This window comes from Mobula hypostoma, chromosome 18, assembly GCF_963921235.1.
Source record: "Mobula hypostoma chromosome 18, sMobHyp1.1, whole genome shotgun sequence".
Taxonomy (NCBI): domain Eukaryota; kingdom Metazoa; phylum Chordata; class Chondrichthyes; order Myliobatiformes; family Myliobatidae; genus Mobula; species Mobula hypostoma.
Window position 1 is genome coordinate 54,647,146 of NC_086114.1, and position 14,854 is coordinate 54,661,999.

Consider the following 14,854-nt stretch of genomic DNA (forward strand, 5'->3'; position numbering starts at 1 on the left):
TGTTGCAACAACCTAGGTACCAACCTAGGGGTGCCTCTGATTGCATCCATTCATGTTTTCTAGCAACCTCTTGAACAAAATGCTTTTACTTTATTTCATCAAATGCACAGGCACACCATCTCTACCTTGTTAGTATCCTTAAAACAATGCAGCTAGATTAACTACACAACCCCTGTTCACAAATCCAAATGGACTCCCCTGATCAGTTTCTACTTGTTTATCTACCACTTTGCTCTGACACCAGTTGCAAGATTACCAGAATCAATTTTTTTAAAATCCCCTTGAAAAGCTGCAATGGTCCTAAAAATACTGGGATTCAGCAGGTATGAGAAACATTAAATGAGGAGAGGTTAGAATAGGTAAGACTATTCTCCTTGCCACCAGTAAAAAGTAAGAGAACTTTTTCCCCATTCCAAAACTACCATATGAAATAATATCTTAAAAAAATGGTAGAAGGGAGCTGAATAGGTACAGGAAGATGAAGAATTTAAGAGTTGCATACAAACGGAGCTGTGTGGACAAGGCACAAATAATCAGTAGGTGAAGGAAAAATTGTGCCCTCCTCCTACCCTTCAAATTTCCAAACTCTGTCTCTTAATAGAGAAAACATAAACCCAAAGTTCACTAACTATGTTAGTACTTAATCTACAATGCACCAAAACCTTACCTTGGCAGGAACACAGGTTTCTGTGCTAGATGTTCCCGTAGTTCAGGAGAGGTAGAATCTGAATTCATATAACGATCCAAAAAGTCTGACCAGCGCTGCAGATAGATAGATGTTATTCAAAAATTATCGGTCAACATAGGTGGACAGATTATTAATAACTTATTTTCTACCCAAGTTGAAGTTTAAATTCGACATATTCTTATAAATTCCTTCCTACTTTGATAGGCAAGGCGGGGGGGGGGGGGGAATTATTTGAGGTATACTGTTTCTGATTAAAGTAAAATTTCATCTCATGACAAGATTTTTCCCATTGCTGCTGAGTCACCTTGATACCTTGAGCTTTTGTTCTACCAAGATGATACCTTACACAGTGCTTGAAAACAGATGTTGAGTCTAAATTACACTATGGTGAAGTTAAAGATTAGCTTTGTCACATGTACATCGAAACATACAGTGAAATGTGTCATTTGTGTGATGACCAACACAGTCTGAGGATGTGCTGGGGGCTGCTTGCAAGTGTCACCATGCTTCTAGTGCCAATATAGCATGCCCACAAACTTACTAACCCTAACCTGTTCTGTATGTCCTTGGATTGAGGGAGGAAACTGGAGCACCCTGAGGAAACCTAAGTAGTCACAGAGAGAGAACATACATATTCCTTATGGACAGATTCAGAATTGAAACCAAGTCGCTGATGCTGTAACAGTGTTGCACTAACTGCGTAACCACACAGCAACAAACCAAAACAGTATCTAACTAAACGAAATATCTATCAAATTAACTTTTCTCAGGCTTCCAACTGGGTGCAGGTATCAATTATAACTGACGTTCGATGTCAAACTCTGACATCTTTATCAGGGATGATGCCTGGGCATGTCTAATCCAGTGGTATTTATACCCCCACAGTCTGTCCCTCCTGATTGGTTAGTCCTCGTCCAATCAGATTTCTATTTTCCCACCTTGTTTATAATCAAATTCCAGTTCTTATTTAGAGTGAGACCTTCGTCTTTGTTAAAATTCTTTTCCTCTATGGCTTCCTTTACCAGGCGGTCCCGAAAACCATTGGCGCGACACAATAGTTTTGTGCTGTTGACACTAATCCTATGGCCAGTGCAAATGCAGTGTTCTGCTACCGCTGATTTCTGTCATTTACAACCCAGTACCAATTTCTGTATTATAAAATTGACTTGCATTTTAATACACCTACCAGGCTGGCTAATGTGCAACTGAAGAACCACACAGTTGTAAATAATTGCTAAGGAAAGGTCTAGCAAATCAAAGCATAACCATTCATGGGATTCTGCAAGCTATCAATAAGAGAATTGTCAACCACCCCAATCTGTGGTCTCATAGCCCAACAGAATCCTCATCTCAGTAGTCATCAAATAGAAGACCAATTCTGATTCAATTCATAAAGCATTACAAGTGTGCAAGGAGCATGGAATAAGATACTGAGTAAAGTATACTAAATAGGAAAGGTGTAGGCCATTGGCAGAGCCAAGGTGCCTTACAATTGACAACAACTTGACCACTTGGTAATTATCAACAAGAAACACCATGGACAACTATCCCTCAGACGCTATCTACATCAATGCAAAAACTATGTGCTTGTTAACATTTTATAAATGAACAATTCTACAAAGCCTCATCTAATTGTGTTGGGTACGTGGCCAAGTGGTTAAGGTGTTCGTCTAGTGATCTGAAGGTCACTAGTTCGAACCTCAGCTGTGGCAGCGTGTTTGTGTCCTTGAGCAAGGCACTTAACCACACATTGCTCTAGTGTCTGTGCGAGGAGTGGCGCCCCACACAGACTTCCAATCTGCACCTTGTAAGGCGTGAAAATGCCCGACGCAGGCCTCTCATGGTCTGAGTCGACGTTCCTTCCTTCTTTCATCTAATGGTGGCCATTATCACAGATTCAGCTTTTTCTGTATAACCCTGAGAAACATTTAAGAGCATAGGCCAGAACCAAGACAAAAACCTATGTTGTTGATGAGGCACACCAAGTTGTTTCTAAATAGCCAACATACAGACATCTTTACTCAACAACGTGAAAGGCTTCAATTGTACAGCATATTTACAAAAAATAAGTTATGTCTATTTGGCCAAATACCTGTTGAAGAGTCATTGAGCTGATGTATTGACTTCAGAGTTTAGAATCATAGAATCTTACAGCATAGAAACAGGGGCCATTCCATTGAACTGGAACAGGCTGACCAAAATGCCCATCCAAGATAATCCCAATTGCCTGTGTTTGGCCCATATCCTTCAAAGCTTTTCCTATCCATGTACCTGTATGACCTGCCTCAACTACTTCCTCTGACAACTCATCCCATGTACATACTATTAGGGAGTATTCTGGAATGATGTGAATACAGCAGACATTAATTCACACAAGAACCAGTCTTCAGCTATTATTGTAAATGGCAAGCAATAAAGTGAAGTTAAATTGGCCCAGTGGTAACTATGAGATATTTATAGTCAAATGTTAAGACAATGGTGTTGTGTTAATTGTGCTGCATCAACTATAGGTTTAAGTAATTTGTACTTTCGTAAATAAACTCAGGTAAGTATCTCAGCCAAGTATTTCAACATTCAGCGGTGTCTCCCACTGTTGGTTTTGCAATTCAAAGAAAATTATGGCAACCCAAAATATTGAAGTAAACGATGTCACTGTGAAACTGTATTGAATCACCTGTTGCCATTGACCTTAAGGGTATAAAAATTTGATACACTTTCAGTTTGTGACACTCTAACAGCAATGTGTCTCTAAGAATGCCAGCTTGTTGTGCTATATATCACCAGCTTCAGTATCTCTCAGAGTGACTTTGATAATTGTCAGAACACAGACCACCCCCTGTGTGTAAAAGAGTTTCCCCTCAAGCTCCTATTAAATCTTTCCCCTTTCACCTTAAAATCAATTCCCTCTAGTCCTGATGAAGTCTTGGCCTGAAACATCAGTTGTTTATTCCTCTCCTTAGATGTTGTCTGACCTGCTGAGTTCCTCAGTGTTTTGTCTGTGTCCCTCTAGTTCTTAATTTCTTAAACCATTTTACCCATGGTTAGGGAATCAAAAGGATTGAGGTATCAAGGATTAGAGGGAATAATTTTTTAGGTGATAGGAAAAACTCTCAAAAACCTTGCATTCACTCTATCTATATCCCTTATGATTTTAGTCACCTCTGTAAGATCACCTTTCAAGTCTTTCTTCAAGTAAAAAAATGTCCCAGCCTTGCCCAACCTCTCCTTACAATTCAGTCCCTCAAGTCCTGAAAACATCCCTTGTAAATCTTTTTTGCACTTTTTCCAGTTTAAAACATCTTTCCCATAGCAAGGTGCCCAACAGCAGCATCACCTGTATCTTACACAACTGCAACATAAGCTTGCAACATCTATATTCTGTGCCCTGACTGATAAAAGACAGCCTGCCAAAAGCCTTCACCATCATTTCCATGTGCCTATATGCCAAGGTCCCTCTGTTCTACAACATTCTCCAGGGTCCTGCCATTTACTGTGAAAGTCCTACCTTGCTTTCCAAAACACAACACCTTACACTTATCTGAATTAAGCCGTTCCTTGGCCCAGCCAATTAAGATTTGTATTTTTTGATATCTTTCTTCACTGTCAACAATACTACTTATTGGTGTGTTATCTGGAAAGTAGCTGGTTTCTAGCTTGCTGAGTGTCTCAGATTCACTGTACCTACCATTTCCTGCTTCAATTAGTATCCATCAGCCTCTTCCAATTAGAAGTGACAGAAGGAATAATCAACATTGCCTTCAGGCAAATTGCACTCAACCACAGCAGGTCCATTAATGTTAGCTTCTGGTTCTACCAAAACGTTACAATCCTTATTCAAAAACAAGTACAAGAGCTTACTATCGGCGAAAACATTTTGACAATGAAGTCCTTGGGGACATGCAGTCTGGCACAAATAACCCCTTACAGAACTCAGGTTCTGTAGAAGCACAGTTTAAGGAAAACTCATTAAATAACAAGTTTCATTCATTCATTATGTGCCATGTTGTATGTTGTGGGCGATCATGGTCTTAATCATGATTGTTATTGGCAAATGTTACTATAGAAGTGGTTTGCCATTGCCGCCTTCTGGGCAAGTACCACTGAAATTACACCTGACCAAAAAAAGTAGACATGTTCAAAGACAGTCAATGCATCCTGAGGTTTCTGCTGATTCTCAAGGAGAACGTGTTTGGTTGATTTTTCTTAGCATTTCATCTATCATCCGAGTTATGTTATCTCCATAAAAGAAATGAGGATGTACACTTATGATTTCACAATGGTCAGCTCTATTTTGAGTTCATTTGATTAAAGCTACTATCTGTGTAGTTCGCAGCTTTAGCTGACAAGGAGCATATGTCATTCATACCATCAAAATGCCAAATAATAGGCAGCACGAAGAATTGGCTGGTCACTTCCCAATGTGGGTTTTCCCCGGGGGCTCCGGTTACCTCCCACAGTCCAAAGATACCAGTTAGTTGGTTAATTGGTTATTGAAAACTGTCTTGTGATTAGGCTATGGTTGAATAGATGGTGGACCTGTTCCAAGCTGTGTCTAAAAGAAAGTCAATCACACTTCCATAATCTTCAATGGCATCACCATCAACAACTTCCACCATTGACACTAAAGAGGTCAACACTAGTAAAGCCTTTACAGTAACAACTATATTGATTTGGTGGTTATAAAAAAAAATCACCCCTGACCTCTAGAAACTTCTCCAAATCTACAATACTCATCAGGAACCTGACTAAATGTCCATCAATTGCCCATAAGTATTCAGCCATGAAATTTAATGTTAAATTGAGCCAAATGATGCTGTAAAAAATGAAGTTTGGCCAGTGCGGGTTTTTAAAATAGCAAATGTGCATCATACTACTACCTTTTAGGCATCTCAGTTCAGGATGATGTTTCCACTCCATTTCTGAAGTGGTTGAGGAGTCAATGTGGGACCTGCAGATTTCACTACATGTAGGGCCGGAGGTGCTTGGTGGAATTGAAACTGGTTTATTATTGTCACATGCACTGAGGTACAGTGAAAAGCTTGCCTTGCATTCTGTTCATACAGCTCAAATCATCATGCAGTGCATAGAGGTACTAACAGATAAAACAGTAACAGAATGCAGAATAAAGTAAAAGCTATAGAAGAAGTGCGATGCAGGTAGACAATAAGGTGCAAGACCTTAATGAATTAGATTGTGAGGTTAAAATCTATCTTATTGTACTAATGCACTGTTTTTTAACAGTGGAGTAGAAGCTGTTCTTGAGCCTGATGGTATGTGCTTTCAGGTCTAATAGGAGGGGGGAGAAGAATGAATGTCTGGGTTGGATGGGGTCTTAGATTATCCTGGCAGCTTTACCAAGGCAGGCTGTTTTCCGTGATATGTTGAGCTGTATCCTCAACTCTCTGCAGTTTCTTGCAGTCACAAACACAACAGTTGCCATACCAAGCCATGATGCATCCATACAGGATCCATAGAAATGGTGCATCAATAAAAACTGGTAAGGGTCAACAGGATATGCCAAATTTTAGACTCCTGATGAGCTATCTCAGCTGGACCAGGATAGGCTACTGATGATGTTCACTCCAAAGAACTTGAAACTCTCAAAGCTCTCAACCCAAGTATCATTGATGTAGACAGGTGCACGTGCACCAACCCCTTCCCCTCCATAACCTTCCTGAAATCAACAACCAGCCCTTTTGTTTTGCTGACTTTGAAGGAACAGCTGTTATCACAAAACCATTTTACTAAAGCTCTCTATCTTCTTCCTGTATTCCGACCTATCATTATTTGAGATATGGTCCACTACGGTGGTATCATCTGCAAATGTGTACATGAAGCTAGAGCAGAATCTCACCACACTATCAGCAAACAACAGGAATTCTGTCCTGATGAAGGGTCTCGGCCTGAAGCGTCGACTGTACCTCTTCCTAGAGATGCTGCCTGGCCTGCTGCGTTCACCAGCAACTTTGATGTGTGTTGCACACTACCAGCGAGTAGGGGGGCTGAGGATGCAACCTTGTGAAGCACCAGTGTTGAGAATACTTCAGAGATGAGTATAGGGCCAGGGAGTAGCAAGGCCATCTGGGATACTCAGGAGGTAGTGCACTCCTTTTGGTCATTTACCTTGGACCTCAGTGTACCTGATGCATGGCTTCAAAGCTCTCAGTACTAATCCAAATGTCCCTTCTTCCTTTGAGTGAACATTGACTAGGGCTTTCCACAAGTCAACGGAGTTGTTTTGTTATATTTCAAGGTAGTTTTGGATCTTCTCACACAATTTCTTCAGTCCAGTCAGTAACCAGTTATATGACAGAACTTGAAATTAAGTGTGTGCCATGGAAGTTGGATATCAAGTATACTAATGAGGGAAAGATGCTTTTCCCAGAGAAAAGTGAATCTGTGGAATTCTCTGTCCAGAGAAAAAGTAGAGGCTACCTTATTAAATATATTTAAGACACACTCAGATAGATTTTTGCTAGCAGGGGAATTAAGGATTATGGGGAAAAGGCAGGCAGGCGGAGCTGGGTCCACAGGCAAACCAGTCACGATCTTATTGACGGGCCAGATGGCGAGCTCATATTCCGACTCCTTATGTTCCAACAACGTAGCCTGCCCAACTGAGTTAGCTGAGTGTATGTACAACGACATTAGCATGAATGAGGACACTGACGCTGGTTCATTCCTACCAATCCATTTGGTGAATTTTGAGGAGATAAAATGAAGCAGTGGTGGAATCTCCTTCGTGGTTGGAGATGCCTGCTGTATATAGTACAAACCTTATCTCTATGTTGCTAATAGATGCATCTGAAATTTTCTGCTGTTTTTCAAGGAAGCATACTTGGTTGACTCCTCTTAACTGCTCCATCAATGAATCAAATATTGTTTTCTCCATAAACGAAGTAGATCACAAGTCTTGTGCCAGGCTTGAGGCCTTGAACTTCAAATCATCCCTTTCCTCAGACAGCCGAAAGCTAGCGCAGAGGCTGGTGCAATGAAAAATTTTACCACTGACACTTTCTTTTGCTGAAAAGTGGCTCCTCAATTAAGAGAAATAATCCTACTTTCCAGAGTTTCATTGGAGAGAGATTTGTTGCAGAACAGAGAGAGTTTGGTAGAGGAGTTCTTAGGATGTTGAATGTAAGGCTCATTTTCTGCCATGCCCCAGTGAATCATTCATAGAGTTGGAGCTTGGGATCTAAATGCAAACGCATTCAAACACCACGTGCACGCTGCAGCTCAGATACTGAAGTTGGAGTGGCCTTGGTTCAGGAGTGGAGATGACTTAGGGTGATCATAATTCCATTTGTCCCATGGATTGGTTCCAATCCATTTGCACACTCACAATTTACCATGCAATACAGCAACAAATGGAGTAAAATGAGCATCCATGATTTCATGTCTCCATGTTACCATGCAATGCAGTTCTCCAAAGTTTTACACTGAATGAAACAGTTATCTACCCCAGTGAAGATCAGCTGCTTATGTTGCTCATCTAACAGACGAGTGGCTGCAGTCTGGTGCGCACTGTCTGAAAAGGTGGTGGAAGCATGGATTCCCACAACGTTTAAGAAACAGCTGGATGAGAACCTGAACCACCAAGGATTAGTAGGATATCCAGCAAATGCTGGTATGGTGTTAATATAGATAGGTACTGGATAATCTGATGACAGTAGTGGGCTGAAGAGCTCATTTCTATGACTCCACGAGTTCCTGTGCAAATTATACTTCAATAGAAGGGATAAGAAGTGAAAAAAATAGAAGTAAACTTGGGAAAACAATATCTAAAAAGCATTTGTCAAGGCTTCTCCATTAATCAACACTAGCACAAAGCAAAATCCAACCAGCCATACTGTTAATGGTATCTAAGTGCAACACAATTACTGAAGTAATTGTATTCAAACGTAATGGACAAAGGGACAGAAAACCCTCAATCACAAGAACAAAAATAATTAGCTTTTTGGTATTCCCCAAGTACTTAATTTTGTTTCTACAAACACATAAGCCTTACTGAAGATAAAAAAAAAATTGAAATTGCTGGGGGGAAAATAACAGGCAGTACTTTTGGAAAGAAAAAATTATATGTCACATAGCAGACCCTTAATAACTGTTCTGATGAAGGGTTGATGTGGAGTGTTAAATCCTTTTCTTTTACTGTAGAATTGCCCGACCACTGAGTGTTTCCAGCTTGTTTTTGTTGCAGATTTCCAGCACCTGCAGTTTTTTTTCTGATTTAGGTTTTACTGTTTTCTGGACAAATTTGATCAGGAATTGACCTGCAGCTTGGATGTTCATAACTCATTCTCCCATAGCCAAATGGAGACACAAGAGAATGCAAATGTTGGAATATGGAAAAACACACTAACAGTTAGAAAATCTCAAGGTAGGAAGCAGAGCAAACATGCATTCCCCTTTCTTCTATGTGTACAATATTGTGTGTGCAAAAGGGCAGGGGGGAGGAGGAATACAAGTTTTATTTATATATGGTACTTAAAAAGAATCTTTGAGATTTTTCAGTGTCTTATTGGCAAAATAAAATAATACAGGTAAATATCGCAATCTTGAATGACTCCATATCATTCATTCTTAATGTCAACGTGTTATACGTACCTCTGCTTCCACAGGATCATCTGAGTTTTCCTCTTCAGTGTCTAGCAGGTCAATGGTCAAAGACACTTGTTCTCGGCTGTGTATGAAAGTAAGCTGGGAGCAAAAGAATGAAAAGAGAATTGGAATGGTTTGAGTAGACAGAATTTCTGGATTTACAGTAATATATTGCATCTTACAAAACATTTCTCACAAAGGTTTATTGCTTATCATAATAATAGGAATATACATAAGTCTCTTCCTTGTTCCCCAATACATTGTCTCATCCACAAACTATACTGTATTAGAAGGACACTTTTCCTTAAAACGTATTGTGAAATTGAAGGGAGTAAATATTAAAGGGAAAAAAAATTACTAGGCGAGGAAAAAGTAAACTTCAATAGGACAACAAATATCTGTACAAATTAACTAACATATCAGAATACAAGAAATAGAAGGTATTAACTGCTCTACCATGTAATAAGACCATGGTTGATGATTTACCTCAGCACGACTTACAGTCCTAACCCTGCAGCTCTTGATTCTTAACATCCATAAAGCCTTTGTCCTTAATATACCTAATGACTGAGGTGCCATAGTCCTAAATGAGAATTCACTACACAAAATGGCTGTGAAAAATATTTCCTTTCCATCTTGTCCTGAAAGACAAACTCCTTACTTTAGAATTACAGAGAGCCCAGCAGCTAAAACATCATCCCAGCATCTATCCTGTCAAGTCCTCTAATTTTGTACAGTGCCTATAAGAAAGTATTCACTCCCCCCCTCAGAAATTTTCATGTTTTATTATTTTACAACATTGAATCACAGTGGATTTAATTTGGCTTTTTTGACACTGATCAGCAGAAAAAGACTTTTGTGTAAAAGTGCTAACAGATCTCTGCAAAGTGATTTAAATTAATTACAAATATAAAAAACAAAATAATTGATTACATAAGTATTCACCCCCCAAATCATCACTGGTGCAGCCAACTGGTTTTAGAAGTCACATAATCTGTTTTTGGAGACCTGTGTGCAGTCAAAGCCTTTCAATTGATTGTAGTAAAAATACACCTGTATATGGAAGGTCCAACGGCTGGTGAGCCAATATCCTGGCAAATACTACATCATGAAGACAAAAGAACACTCCAAGCAACTCCACAAAAAAGTTATTAAAAAGCACAAGTCAGGAGATGGAGACTAGAAAATTTCCAAGTCACTTAATATCCCTCGGAGTACAGTTAAGTCAATTATCAAGAAATGGAAATAGTACGGCACAGCTGTTTATCTGCTTACAGCAGGCCTTCCTCTGAAACTGAATGACCGTTTGAGAAGGGGACTAGTGAGGGAGGCACCAAGAGACCTATCTGGAGAAGTTACAAGCTTCTGAGATGGGAGAGACTGTGCATACAACAACTATTGCCCGGGTGTTTCACCAAACGCAGCTTTATGGGAAAGTGGCAGAGAGAAAGCCACTGTTGAAAAAAAGACTCACTGAAATCTTGGCTAGAGTGTGCCAGAAGGCATGTGGGAGACTCTGAAGTCAGCTGGAAGAAGGTTCTATGGTGTGATGAAACCAAAATTGAGCTTTTTGGCCATCAGACTAAATGCTATGTTTGGCATAAGCCAAATGCCACACTTTATCAAAAAACACACCATCCCTATGGGGATGCTTCACTGCAGCGTGCTCTGGAAGGCTTGTGAAGGTAGAGGGTAAAATGAATGCAGCAAAATACAGGGAAAACCTGGAGGAAAACCTGATGTAGTCTGCAAGAGATCTGCGACTTGGGAGATTTGTTTTTCAGCAAGACAATGACCCCAAGCTCAATGCCAAAGCTACACAGAAATGGCTTAAAAACAACAAGGTTAATGTCCTGGAGTGGCCAAGTCAGAGTCTAGACCTCAATCCAATTGAGAATTTGTGGCTGGACTTGAAAAGGTCTGTTCACTCATGATCCCCGTGCAATCTGACAGAAATTATCCACTCAGACTCAAGGCTGTAATTGCTGCCAAAGGTGCATCTACTAAATATTGACTGCAGTATACTTCTGCAATCAATTATTTTGTGTTTTATATTTGTAATTTAGACCACTTTGTAGAGATCTGTTTTCACTTTGACACAAAACAGTCTTTTCCTGTTGATCAGTGTCAAAAAAGCCAAATTAAATCCACTGTGATTCAATGTTGTAAAACAATAAAACAAGAACACCCTTGGGGGGGGGTGAATACTTTTTTTTAGGTACTGTATGTTTCACCCCTCATTCTTTTAAAATCATAAAAGTATTAGTCTTCCTACTTAATGTCTCCTTGTTCAACAGATCCATCATCTCTAAAGTAGATCTGGTGAATCTTTACTGCACTTTCTATCACAATTGCATCTTCTCATTACTAGGGAGATCGTACCTATACATAGCACTGTAGATGCTGTCTCTTAAGGACTTGACAAAATTGAAGTAAAACACGTTTATTTTTGTTTTTCATTAATAACTAACAAAACACTCAATCTCCTAATTGCTTGCTGTAACTATGTTAACTTTCTGTGATTCATATATACAGACATCCAAGACCCAACAAACACAATACGTCCAATCTTTCAAAAGATACTCAGCTTCTGTTTTTCTTTCGCTAAGTACATGAAATTTTGTTTACTATAGCATTCTGCCATTTCTTGCCCATTCACTTAATCTATCACTATTTCCATGAAGCCTATCTGTATCCACTCCACTACCCACACGATCACCCATTATTTTATCACGAGCAAATTGAATATATTACACCTGGTCCATTTATTCACATCACTGATTATAGGTTGTGTAGAAACTCAGCATCAGACCTTGCACAAATACGTCAGTCATAGCCTTCCAACCCAAAAATAATCCATGTAAGTCCTACTCTCTGTTTTTCTGTCCATTAACTAATCCTCACTCTGCACCCATATATAGTAATATCCAATCCCATGTGCTGTAGTCTGACTTAATCAACTCTTGTGTGAAAACTCACTGAAGACCCTTTGAAAATCCAAATTTATCAGATCCACTGGTTTCCCTCACATTGATTCTGCAAGTACAACTTCAGAAAAGACCGAATAATTTGTCAAATATGTTTTTTCATAAATCTATGGGATTATTTTCCAATCCTATTTAATCTTACTATTAGCGTGTCCTCAATTGTAGATTCCAGCATCTTCCTATTACTGATGGCAGACAACTGGTCTAAATATCCTGCATCCTTCCAAGCAGCGAGAGCCAGTCTAGAACCCCTGGAATTTTGTTCGATGACATCTAGCGTGTCCACTCGCTTCATAGCATCTTTTGCTTGGGTGACATCTGCCCATCACACACACATTCCTCCCACTAGTTCCACCCCTCCTCTCCCTTCCACTGCAACCCCCCCTCCATACTGTTCCTTTATGCTCTTTCCACCTCCCTCATTTGATTCCCTTTCACCTTCCATTATCTTCAGCCCTTTGTGACCTCCACCAAGCACCCACAAATATCTGTCAGTATTTCAACTCCCTCCCCCTAACTGGATCCATCCATCACTTGCCAACTCAAGCTCCATGCCTTCCACCCATCTGGTTATCTGGGTCTATCTTCCAGTCCAGATGAAGGACCTTGACCTAAAACGTCGGCTGGTCATTTCCCTCTATAGCCGTGCTGAGTTCTTTCAGCCTCTTGCATAGCACCTTTCCATCATCTTCTATTTTTATTACAAAGTTGAAGATCCAGCAGAATTGTTAAGTGGATGATCCAGCTCAGCTACGTCCCACACTCTCATAGCAGCCAGCTAACGAATTCAATTTGGCCCAGGTGGTTTTGAGACACATCACAACACACTGGTTTCAGCAATCGTTTTGAACCCCAGCAATATTGCTAAGTCTAACATTTCAGAATTCACCATGCCTCTAACCAAGCAGTTTCAATAAAATTTTAATACTGAGATCTAGCTGACAAAATTATGTCAAGGAAGTGGGGAGCTTTCCAAATTGTGAATCCATATCCATTCAGATGCTACTCTCTTCATTTCTAGTCACGCCTCCCGAAAGGTAATTTTAAAGTGGTGGATCAGTCGTCAGAGAGGGATCAGCATCTGAACACTTACCTTGAAACAGTTCTCATCTGACATGAGCTGTTCAGCCTTGCGCTGGTAATTGCTTTCTATAGCAGTTCGGGAGGAAGTGGTTGCCAAGGGCCCCCCAGTGGCACAGTTACCACTCTCCGTTAGATATAGGTCAGTCACCTGTATACAGATTTCGTCACTCACAATGTGCTGCAGCTATAAGGAGCAAAAACAAAAAAGAAGCAAGGAATAGGTTTGTGATTCAAACAAGTTTCTACATTTGAAACTGCTTTGGAAATTCAACGGCTAGTTGGGAAACTATCCTAGAGCGCCTTATTTCAATGCATCAACCTAAGCAATTGTTTGTAAAGAGACACAATTAAACCTCAGTCCAAACACTAAGGATGGTTCAACTGTTTATACTTGGACCTTCCCACTGAAAACTGCTAAATGCAGTGAGGCTATTGTTAGGGAAGATCCGAGCACAAGCCAGTAAAAATAAAGCAGGAAGGCAGTCTGCTCACAACCTTCCAGTGCTAGACAGATCAACTTGTAAATGAGAGGAAGAGTATACAGTACTGTGTAAAAGTCTTAGGCGCGCACGTGCACACACACATATATATATATGCCTAAGACATTTGCACAAAACTGTATTTATCAATGTGGAGTGGAGAATGCGTTTGTAAATCTGGTGGGAGCAAAAGATGTTGGGAATGGCGAGGCTAGAACGCTGTGGGAAGGGAGTTGGACAGCCGGCAGAGAAGGAGTGCCAGGGGTGGGGGTGACACCAGGCAAAGTGATTTGATTGCAGACAATTGGTTTATTGATCACTATAGATGGTCTCTCTGGTGCTTCCCACTTCGCCTCTCTCTATTCCCTTCTTCCCAACCATGAATCCCCTCTCCCTAGCCCCTTCCCACTCAGTCCACAATAGAGAACTATATCAGAATCAGGCTTATCATCACTCAGATGTCATGAAATTTGTTATTTTTTTGCAGCAGCAGTACAGTGCAATACATAAAATTACTACAGTACTGTGAAAATGTCTTAGGCACTCATTGCTACATATATGTGCCTAAGACTTTTGCACAGTACTGTACCTTTTGAAGAAAAACAATAGATTATTCACAATTCTATTTCCAGCCACAGATGAACACATAATTGCTAATGCAGAAAAAATCTCATTTTGACCAAAAAATAATAGATTTTTATTGTAAATGTTATTTATATCTTGTCAATGAGTACCATTTAAAAGTACTATAAGATGTCCCAAAAATCACACCCTCACATATGCTTGCAGTATAATCAATATTAAACTCTCCATGTTCACTAAAATCTACGATCACGTATTCCCATCTAAAGATGAATAAAAATGGTACAACATAAACAGATTTTAACTCTGCCATTGAACAATAAAGGGTACTGAGCACCAACTGAAATTCTAAAGAAAATAAGGAAATCAAGCTACACTCATTGGTGGACAGTCAGGTAATTAGGTCTTTTTAAAACTCATTTTAAAGTATTTCT

General features: G+C 39.9%; 1 protein-coding gene across 4 annotated transcripts in view; it reads right to left on the bottom strand.

The window, feature by feature from the left end:
* sin3aa (SIN3 transcription regulator family member Aa) overlaps positions 1-14,854 on the bottom strand; it is a 139,431-nt gene that overhangs the window by 5,006 nt on the left and 119,571 nt on the right. For all 4 annotated transcript variants that reach the window (XM_063070907.1, XM_063070906.1, XM_063070908.1 and 1 more), the window contains 3 exons: positions 13,370-13,543; positions 9,296-9,388; positions 668-762 (listed from right to left, as the gene is read on the bottom strand). In XM_063070907.1, coding sequence (XP_062926977.1) covers positions 668-762; positions 9,296-9,388; positions 13,370-13,543 — 362 coding nt within the window. The remainder of the gene's footprint in view (positions 1-667; positions 763-9,295; positions 9,389-13,369; positions 13,544-14,854) is intronic.